The sequence below is a fragment of the Teleopsis dalmanni genome, chromosome 2, assembly GCF_002237135.1.
Source record: "Teleopsis dalmanni isolate 2A chromosome 2, ASM223713v2, whole genome shotgun sequence".
In the NCBI taxonomy this organism is placed as follows: domain Eukaryota; kingdom Metazoa; phylum Arthropoda; class Insecta; order Diptera; family Diopsidae; genus Teleopsis; species Teleopsis dalmanni.
Window position 1 is genome coordinate 229,065,913 of NC_051847.1, and position 10,683 is coordinate 229,076,595.

Genomic DNA, 10,683 nt, shown 5'->3' on the forward strand with positions numbered 1-10,683 from the left:
GCAAGCTCCACTGTTAGGAAAGGAGAAAATTGTCATGGTGGTTAATGTTACACCCACTGAAAAATATTATGAAGAAAATTTAAATGTTTTGGGATTCTCTTAAATCGCTAAGAATATTATCTTCAAACCACCAATTGTGAAGCAAAATAACTCAAGATTTTCATTCTTTTTGGAACATTCCAAGTCCGGCAGTGCACAAAATGCCTACATTGAGCAATTACTCGAAGTAAATATTTTGTACGTTTTAAAATACCCTAACTCTTTTGGAATATAATAATATATAAATTATTTATTCAAATAGGCTGCGTAATGATAATGATCGACTGATAAACGAAGTAAATAATTTCCAAATTAGGATAAATTCTGAACTCTTGCGGCAAGAAAAAGAAATTCGAAATGAACTTGTGGACTCGTTTGAAAAAACATTGACTGCAACCAAGGAACAAGCTGAAAATCGTCTGAAACAGGAACTTGAATGTCAAAAACGAGTATTTGAATCAAAGGTGAGTCAAGTGCGCTATCAATTCAGATATATTAATCACATCAATAATTAAATTTTAATTTATAATTTTTAGTTGGCAAAAGTGAAACGAGCGCATATTGAACAAATTGAAGATTTGCGTGAAGAGTTACAAGAACTGAAAGAGAAAGAATGTCAAAAATATCCGAACAAACTCAATCCAACACTCGCTTTTAGTCCGCGGCAAGTTAAGGTATTGCAGGCACTGCCAGAGAAGATTCGCGATAAAACTCAAATCAAAATCGAGACAATAGATTCAGTAGTCGCAGATCCTAGTCCGATAAAAAATGATAATTCGCATGAAGAATTACAAGACTTAAAAGAAAACATTTGCGATGAAATATCAAGGAAACGCAGGACATTAGAGAATATGGGAGCCTCGCATGAGGAATTTTTAGAAACTGAAAGACAGATTTACAATGAAAATCCAAACAAAGTGATTGTACTAGACGCAAATTATACGAACAAAATAGGAGAAGAATTAGAAAAAATGGAGGAGGACTCAAGCGATAAAAATTCTAACGAACTCAACACACTGGATGTTTAGCATTCGCAAAAAATGTAATATTTTTTTACGCAAAGAGAGAAACTGCATCCTATAATAATACAATCACGAAATAGTCCTTGTAAAAGAGGATTAGCGTTTTTTTGTAATTTATAAGAATATTTCTAGTTTTGTTTAAATAAATGTATTAGATTATATCAGTTAAAATTACACAATTTTTTACTAATTATTTTTTAATTAAGTTAAATTCAGGCAATTACAAATGAATCAGTTTAAGTTTTAAACACGGTAGTAAGATTTTTCATCGCGTTTAGATAGATGTAGCAGATAGAGCTGAACATACTTGTATCATAAAGTAATATCCAAAAATAGATTAAGTTTTTTTCAAATAAAGGTAAATGTCCATTAGACTGACTATTGTATTACGGAAAAAATATGAAAAAATAATTAATTGATTTTAAATAAATTTATCTGCGTGATACCCGATATACCACCAGTAAAGCTAAAATTAATTAATTTTCTAGAATTTTTTTTATTGTATATTATGTTAAATTAGTATTATTTTGTTGTAAATTAATTAATAATTTAAGGCTTCATCGACTAAATGATGAAGTAATTGCATTAAAGCCCACATAATTTTAATTTCTTTAAGTTCTTTATTTGTTAAATACCTTATCTTTCAATATCCTTACTCATATTATAAGCTTTTAAAAAAATAACAGTAGGAGAATTAGGAAGGAGTTGATAGCAGCTAGCACCTTGACTCTTCTGTCCGTATGCACTCCATGTAACGGGTACTGTGTCAACCTGGCAATTTACATCACTTTTTTTTTGTAAAATCCATTATATACTTAAAGTATCAGATAATGAATATTTTGTTGAAGAGATTGTTGTAGCAATATGCCAAACTGGAAGCAAGCTCAGAAAAGGTTGATAACACATTGCACAATGGGCGGAATAGAGAAAGTAATGTGAAGATATAAAGGAGTAGAAATGAAAGTTTCGAGAATGGCCATGTCAACTTACCGGAACCACTCGTCAACCAAGTATCGTTCACCACCTCCAAATGGATATTACAAGCAGCTTCTAGCGTGTTAAAAAAAGACAGGAATGACCATCTTTAAGGCATCTCTATGAATATCAGAGTTTCTAATAGACCAAAGAATTTGAATATCTCCCTTAAGTTGATATTTTGAAATTTTTTTAGTCAAGTGTAGACTTAGCTGGCTTACTAAAAGCGATAAAACCAAACTGATTCAGAATATGTGTACAGATTGTTTTCTCTGTTTTGATGTGGTGTTTAACAAAAGTCAAACGCAATTCCAATACCTCAATTAAAATCCTACAATTTTTTTTTACAGAAACAATTAAACTTCAAATCTAATGATATTTACTAAATATAATAATAACGATTACACAATAAATGTACTTAAAGTGAAGATTATTACAAATCATCCTTAACTAAAAATAACTTAAGATTTATTTCTTGAAAAATGAAGATATGCTTTTTGTTCCCTTTGCGCTCTTGGCTAATGCTTTCTCCTTAGCTGTGAGTACGCGCTCCTTAGGTGCTGGTGCCTTTGGTGCATCATTAACGATTATATTAGATTTATCATCATCCAGTGAGTCATCTAATAGGCCATTATTTTTTAATTTTTCATTAGCACTTTTATCATTCGTGTTTTCAAGTTTAATTTTTTTATTATCATTTGAATTAAGTGATTGCAAGTGATTTTCGTTTATTTGCCTGTTTCTGCTCCTCAACGATGGCTTTTATTTCCGGTTGTATTTCAAAATATTTTGTGAGATCGTCGTGTAAATCCAAGTTAATATAACCACCAACAATATCACACGCCATACGCAAATAGTCAATATCGTTAATCAGATCTTCAGCTGTTGAATTTTCGCTGGGAGTGTAATTATGTGACACGGTGCTCAGTCCGCAATAAATTCCTTTGCTTTTAAGCACATTCGCAATGTTTCGGGTTTTAAGCGCTAACGAAGCTAACGTTTTTTCTGCATTGTACTTATAAAACACCGTTTTGGAACCAGCTAATCTTTTAACATCAGCTACGCAACCTAATGTGTCTTTGTCTACAAAAGTCGTAAGCAGGCGAGAAGTGCTTAAATCTTCACTTTGCCTGCAATGCAGTTCCAGTACTCTTTGGGTGCAATGCTTGCGTATATGATGTATTGCCAAAAATGTGACATCAATCGGTGTAGTAACATAAATACGTCCATTGGAACATACATTTGAATCTATTAGCCAACTTCGTCGTGGTTCAGAGAACTGTAATACTTCCATAATGATTTTATTGGAACATGCTATAAATAGCGCGGTGGTACCTTTGCCCGGATGAAAGAAGCGTTCTAATCGCAATTCATTATCGGCATTTTGCATTAAAGATTCGGCAATATAAAATACTTTTCTTATAGATGATGCTTTAACCGTTTTATTGTCTCTTGTTGAATCATTTAATTTGGTTTCTGATTTAGAAGAACGCGTAGATTTTATTTTGCTCATATTTGCTAACAAAATTTCTTTGCATTTATTTTTGCGCGAAAATCTTGAAGTATGCTTTAATCATAAACAAAACCATTAACCGCTGTACAAAATCATGTGTATTCATATTAAGAAACAAAGAATACTTGTACAAGAACGGCAACTTAAATGTAAACAAAAAAAACCAACCAATACACTCTCAAAATAATTTACTACTACCAAACCAAGCACGTTGTTTTGTTGTTGCAATTCGACCCACCACGACTGAAAAGTTTCACCACCCCGAACGGAACGTTTCACCACCACGAACGGTCTTAATTTTTTTTATTACGAAAGAGCAATATGAAGAGCGCAAATTGGGTTTTGTTTAGTTATTTTGACAGGAGAAATGCGCCAAAAACTGAAAAACGTAGCCAAATCAAACTGAGTTATAAAAAGTAGTGAATAAGTTTCTTTGAAAAAATAATTATATTTATTATAATTGTTATTATAGTAAATTATTATATATTATTATTAATATTTGAAGATGGTGCGAAATTGCGTGATGGGATGTAAGTTATTTAAGGGAATGTATGAATTTCCTAAAAATGACGAAAGAAGGTAAAAAAACAATAATTTATTAATTGTGGATTTAAAATATATGTTTTGTGTTTAATGTGATTTGTTTGTTTTGATGTGTATAAATACAAATTAGTAAAGCAAAAATATATGTGAGTATATATTTAATATATTTTAATAAAGTTGTGCTATGTGTTAATTTGTGTTTGTTAAATATGTGAAAAATCCAATAAGAAATATAAAAAAAAACAAAAATTGTAAACAATTTTTTGGTGGTAAAAAGAGTGGAGTATGTAAATTATATTTGTATATTAAAATATTCATATTCAAATGTATGAATAGTTTAAAGACTTTTAATATTATTTAATTTATTATTAATTTAATTCAACAATTTTATTTTTAATAAAATACTTTTATGCAATAAAATAACTTTTAATATGTTTTCTAATTAACAAATTTTACTATTTCATTTGTTCATGTTAAAAACACTGAATTGAATTAAATCGTATATTTCTTGGGACTGCTTGAAATTAGAAAATATAAATTTTTGACAATTTTTGTCAAAAATTGAGGTTGCTTATTTTGCGTTATTAATATTTTGTATTTTGTTGTTTTCTGTTTTCTGTTTTATTTTCAACAGTTTCAATAATTGAATTGCCTTAATATAACAGTATTCTAAAACAGTAAAAGTATTCTTTGCTAATTCCGCAGTTCATTTACAAAACTGTATGTTGAAATTTCTTTAATTTTAGCGGGAAATTCATAAATAATAACACTAAATTGTTGAATACAGGCGAAATTAAAATTCATAAATAATAACACTAAATTGTTGAATACAGGCGGAATTAAAAATGCCCTTCAAAAAAGGAAAAAATGTTAAACAAACAAAAATTACTGATACAATGGGAATTGAGACCAAAGAAGCACAGGCTAGTCCTAAACTAAAGCAGGATATAAATTTGCAAGAAAAGTAAGTTAAAGTGAATTAATAAAAGAAATGCTAAAATAATTTATTTATTTCAGATTCAGCCCCCGTGAAGAACCAAAAATACAATCAGTCTTTCCAGTTACGATCAATGAGTTTATTGAAAACACAAATATAATCGATGTAATTAAAGATTATATAAAAGATAAATATCCAACAGCCTTAGAAACATATCTCACGGAACCAAAAATCATGTTCAGGGTAAAAAAGACATATAACATTTTTTACAAAAGACCACAGCAACGATGTCTAGCACCAATGAAATATATTCGCATCACTAGTGACTGTGATGAAAACACAAAACAACGTTTGTTTAAAATTCCACACTATTATAAACATTTGTGTGAAAATAAAGATAATGAACATCAAAGCGTAAAAAAAAGTTTAAAGAAACAAGATAGTTCTCCACATAAAAATATAAATAGGTAAATATTAAGTAGAGAAATGATTGATTATTTAGCCATTAAAAAATTTATGTATGTGCATTATAGCGTTACCGATAAAAAGATATTAGAAGAAAAGATCCTGGGACTAAAGAGGTATTTAAGTTATTTAAATAAATAAATTATTTTATTAAAACGGAATTTTTTATAAATATAGTATTATATCAAATTTTGATGCTAACAACAAAGAAACAAATGAAAAAGTGCGCAACCTTCCAGTCAGTTTTGAAACGTTTAAAAGGTTAACTTTTCACAATGATGTTATTGCTAACATTTGCCAAAGCATAAAGGAGTTGGAGTATGAGTTGCCAATTTCAAATATATCAAAAGAAGAATTATTTGATAATAATAAATTACTTCGGAGTTACTACAAAACATTTTACATGCAAACGGTTATTCGGACAATATTTCCATTGAAAATAAAACCATGTCCAGGACGTTTTAAGGACAAACTTTTGAAATATCCAGAAATTACGTCAGATCATGAAGGTAAATAAAAATATTTTAACCCTATTGCAACTAATTCTCGATTTAGAGTTTCGTTCCAAACGCGTCCTGATTGCTTGAGACCATATATTGAACGTAGAAGTTTACATACCTTGCCTGAGCTATCGTTAAAACCCTTCGGCTGTTTCATGTATATTTCTTCATCGAGAATTCCATTCAAATATGCTGTAACAGCATCCATTTGGTGTATAATCAAATCATTTTTGGCGGCGAGCGCTAATAGAAACCTTATTGATTCATATCTTACCACCGGAGCAAATGTTTCTGTGTACTCAATGCCTTCTATTTGTCCGAAACCTTTTGCAACTAGTCTGGCTTTTCTGCAAACCGGAGTACCTTGAGCATCTAATTTAGTTTTAAAAACCCATTTTGATGGGATTGCTTTTTTATCAGCCGGCAACTCAGTAAGTTTCCATGTCTTGTTCCGTAAAAGCGAGTCAATTTCACTCTGCATAGCTGCTTTCCATTTATCAGAGTTATTGGACGACATTACTTCTTCAAATGAACAAGGATCGTTTGATATATAATCTAATGCACAAAAATTATATGGCGAATTTTTGCTTGCTATTCTCTTCGAACGTCGTATGTCAGATTCTTCTTCCACTTCGTTGGATATTACTTGAATCTCAGAGCATTCCGGAGAGGTATTATCTATTACTTTGTAGTGTTCATCAGAACTTTTGGTTTCATTTTCAGTATTTTTAAGTGGCAATTCGCATTCCTCTATATTCTTCCCTGAATTGTCACTTTCAATTTGTATAATAGGAACAACTATACCTAGGGAATCACTTTTTCCTACATATTTTTCATTTTCAAAAAAAATCACGTCTCTACTGATAATAACTGTTTTGTTTTGTGGGTTTGTTTTGTGGGCACATATTGCAAAACAACTACGTTACTTTTAAGTAAAAAAGATTTTGGCACACAAAATTTTAGATCTTTTGTAGCTCCACCGGCTTTAATTATAATGGGTCCATATATTTCAAGCTGGTTCGCATTCATAAACACAAATGTCATACCGCTGAAAACAGTTTTACGAGCCGGTGTTATTGTGCAATCTAGATTATGTCCCATCAAATCATTGCTATTTATAGGCTTGTATTCATTAGGTGTTTTTTTTGATGGCCCGCCACCAAAATTAAACAGGTCATCATCTTCATTACTGTCATCACTGTCACTTATAACAATTTGAATAATTTTGTTCTGTTTACGCTTTGACATACTTTCATCATCTAATATTGAATTTTGTTTGCTCCCGGATTTGCCATCATCATTCACACCGATCTTTTCTGTTTCAAGTAAACATAATTCCTGTTGTTGTTGTTTATTTCGTACATCGTAAAGTTCTTCACCGAAACTTTTATCTTTATCTTGTAAACATGTTTTTTTTGATGGCCCGCCACCAAAATTAAACAGGTCATCATCACTATCATAATTATCAGTAAGTACTGCAATGATTAGACGTTTATAGGCTTGCTGCGTCTCCAAATGAGCTGTATTACTGCTCCGTGGTGGCGAATTATCTATTTGCACACCTGATTTTTGCTGAAAACCTTCAACCAAAGAATCTATAGTACAAAGAAGTGCCACGCTCATACAAACGAAATACCCACTTTATTTTGCTGGTGGATTTATAATAAATCCACCCAACCTCATGCAACAATGTTCGATCGAGTCACAACTGGTATGATGTTCAGTTCAAACTCATTGCAACCCACAATTGTTTTTATACGCCTGTTTCTTTTACCTTTCTTGTTTTTATTTGTCTATTTAATTAATATACATGGATTAGTAACGAAGTGAATGGTAAAGAAATCCCTCAAATAATTTGTCGATATACTTTGTTGCTTTATCTTCTTGTACTGGAAAGGCCCATATCATAGGAGTAAAGAGTAATAGAATATATTATTTTTTTTATTGCAACAAATGATGCACTACAAAAACCATTATGTATGTACGAATGTGATATTGGAGATATTAAGTCTGCAGTATATTAATATGTATGTTTTTATTGCACATTTGTGCATATATTTTACCTCAAAAGGAACTATTTCTTAATAGTTTGAATTTTTGGTGACTTTTTGTGATTATTTTAAAAAATATTTTTAAGATTCATATAAAAGTGTTTGAAAAGTATTTTAAAGAAAATAAAAATATTAGAAAAGTAAGAAAAATTATATTGAAAAAATGTATAGAAGTCCCTAAAGCCACTAATAATGCTTCCTGGTTTGAGCAAACGCATGAATGCTATTTACACCGGATTGAAATGTTAAAATTGGTGATTACGATATTGCTTCCGAAACATTGCGCATGGACAACATTTAAAATTAAAGCTTAATAGAATGGAAAAAATCAGATTTAAGACATAAATAAATTTGTAATGTGTTTTTACACTACAATTCATAACAATATCAAACAGGTAATTTTGTTTCATATGCTATTAAATTCAAAAACTTATCAAATGTACACAATTTTGACTTCGTCACTGAAATGCTGTTTGATCGTTTGAACATTTTACAGCGAACAAACATACAAACATGCGTATAATGTAATACAGAATGCATGTATGATTGAATACGAATGCAGTCGGGCTTTTGTCAGCCTTACTCGACTCACATATAGGTTTGAACTGGTCATCATACCAGTTGTGACTCGATCGAACATTGTTGCATGAGGTTGGGTAGATTTATTATAAATCCACCAGCAAAATAAAGTGGGTATTTCGTTTGTATGAGCGTGGCACTTCTTTGTACTATAGATTCTTTGCTTTAATCATAAACAAAACCATTAACCGCTGTACAAAATCATGTGTATTCATATTAAGAAACAAAGAATACTTGTACAAGAACGGCAACTTAAATGTAAACAAAAAAAACCAACCAATACACTCTCAAAATAATTTACTACTACCAAACCAAGCACGTTGTTTTGTTGTTGCAATTCGACCCACCACGACTGAAAAGTTTCACCACCCCGAACGGAACGTTTCACCACCACGAACGGTCTTAATTTTTTTTATTACGAAAGAGCAATATGAAGAGCGCAAATTGGGTTTTGTTTAGTTATTTTGACAGGAGAAATGCGCCAAAAACTGAAAAACGTAGCCAAATCAAACTGAGTTATAAAAAGTAGTGAATAAGTTTCTTTGAAAAAATAATTATATTTATTATAATTGTTATTATAGTAAATTATTATATATTATTATTAATATTTGAAGATGGTGCGAAATTGCGTGATGGGATGTAAGTTATTTAAGGGAATGTATGAATTTCCTAAAAATGACGAAAGAAGGTAAAAAAACAATAATTTATTAATTGTGGATTTAAAATATATGTTTTGTGTTTAATGTGATTTGTTTGTTTTGATGTGTATAAATACAAATTAGTAAAGCAAAAATATATGTGAGTATATATTTAATATATTTTAATAAAGTTGTGCTATGTGTTAATTTGTGTTTGTTAAATATGTGAAAAATCCAATAAGAAATATAAAAAAAAACAAAAATTGTAAACAATTTTTTGGTGGTAAAAAGAGTGGAGTATGTAAATTATATTTGTATAGACTTTTAATATTATTTCATTTATTATTAATTGAATTCAACAATTTTATTTCTAATAAAATACTTTTATGTAATAAAATAACTTTTAATATGTTTTCTAATTAACAAATTTTACTATTTCATTTGTTCATGTTAAAAACACTGAATTGAACTAAATCGTATATTTCTTGGGACTGCTTGAAATTAGAAAATATAAATTTTTGACAATTTTTGTCAAAAATTGAGGTTGCTTATTTTGCGTTATTAATATTTTGTATTTTGTTGTTTTCTGTTTTATTTTCAACAGTTTCAATAATTGAATTGCCTTAATATAACAGTATTCTAAAACAGTAAAAGTATTCTTTGCTAATTCCGCAGTTCATTTACAAAACTGTATGTTGAAATTTCTTTAATTAATAAATAATTAATAATTAATAAATTGTTGAATACAGGCGAAATTAAAATTCATAAATAATAACACTAAATTGTTGAATACAGGCGGAATTAAAAATGCCCTTCAAAAAAGGAAAAAATGTTAAACAAACAAAAATTACTGATACAATGGGAATTGAGACCAAAGAAGCACAGGCTAGTCCTAAACTAAAGCAGGATATAAATTTGCAAGAAAAGTAAGTTAAAGTGAATTAATAAAAGAAATGCTAAAATAATTTATTTATTTCAGATTCAGACCCCGTGAAGAATCAAAAATACGATCAGTCTTTCCAGTTACGATCAATGAGTTCATTGAAAATACAAATATAATCGATGTAATTAAAGATTATATTAAAGATAAATATCCAATAGCCTTAGAAACATATCTCACGGAACCAGAAATCATGTTCAGGGTAAAAAAGACATATAACGTTTTTTACAAAAGACCACAGCGACGATGTGTAGCACCAATGAAATATGTTCGCATCACTAGTGACTGTGATGAAAACACAAAACAACGTTTGTTTAAAATTCCACACTATTATAAACATTTGTGTGAAAATAAAGATAATGAACATCAAAGCGTAAAAAAAAGTTTAAAGAAACAAGATAGTTCTCCACATAAAAATATAAATAGGTAAATATTAAGTAGAGAAATGATTGATTATTTAGCCATTAAAAAATTTATGTAT

The 10,683-nt window shown here is 29.7% G+C and overlaps 3 protein-coding genes across 6 annotated transcripts in view; 2 read left to right on the forward strand and 1 right to left on the reverse strand.

Annotated features, from left to right (window-relative positions):
- Positions 1-237, forward strand: part of LOC119678196 (kinesin-like protein subito) — a gene marked incomplete in the record, with an annotated part of 17,482 nt that extends 17,245 nt beyond the window's left edge. Inside the window, 1 exon segment of the mRNA XM_038089894.1 lies at positions 1-237. Within this exon segment, the coding sequence (XP_037945822.1) occupies positions 1-103 (103 nt within the window).
- Positions 238-2,739: 2,502 nt separating this feature from the next.
- On the reverse strand, positions 2,740-3,549 carry LOC119676899 (ribonuclease H2 subunit B-like). Its single transcript, XM_038088168.1, has one exon. It carries the CDS (start codon positions 3,547-3,549, stop codon positions 2,740-2,742), a length of 810 nt encoding a protein of 269 aa, XP_037944096.1.
- Positions 3,550-4,595: 1,046 nt separating this feature from the next.
- Positions 4,596-10,683, forward strand: LOC119678197 (protein telomere ends associated-like). Of its 4 annotated transcripts, XM_038089895.1 has the most exons (5): positions 4,645-4,812; positions 4,880-5,056; positions 5,563-5,610; positions 5,672-6,003; positions 10,058-10,320. In XM_038089895.1, the coding sequence occupies exons 2-5, from the start codon at positions 4,938-4,940 to the stop codon at positions 10,096-10,098; spliced, it is 540 nt and encodes a 179-aa protein (XP_037945823.1). In that variant the 5' UTR covers positions 4,645-4,812; positions 4,880-4,937; the 3' UTR covers positions 10,099-10,320. The 4 variants fall into 4 exon arrangements, with proteins under 4 accessions (XP_037945826.1, XP_037945823.1, XP_037945824.1 ...); XM_038089896.1 differs by lacking the exons at positions 4,645-4,812; positions 4,880-5,056; positions 5,563-5,610 and having other exon boundaries at positions 5,949-6,003; positions 10,058-10,188; positions 10,242-10,683; XM_038089897.1 differs by lacking the exons at positions 4,645-4,812; positions 4,880-5,056; positions 5,563-5,610; positions 5,672-6,003 and adding an exon at positions 9,859-9,952 and having other exon boundaries at positions 10,012-10,188; positions 10,242-10,683.

Bases quoted from the DNA above. Each gene is read 5' to 3' on its own strand.
- LOC119676899 (XM_038088168.1), bottom strand. From the start codon at position 3,549: ATGAGCAAAATAAAATCTACGCGTTCTTCTAAATCAGAAACCAAATTA.
- LOC119678197 (XM_038089895.1), top strand. From the start codon at position 4,938: ATGCCCTTCAAAAAAGGAAAAAATGTTAAACAAACAAAAATTACTGAT. The intron at 5,057-5,562 runs GTAAGTTAAAGT...TGTGCATTATAG, and splicing joins GATATAAATTTGCAAGAAAA to CGTTACCGATAAAAAGATAT. The intron at 5,611-5,671 runs GTATTTAAGTTA...TTATAAATATAG, and splicing joins AAGATCCTGGGACTAAAGAG to TATTATATCAAATTTTGATG.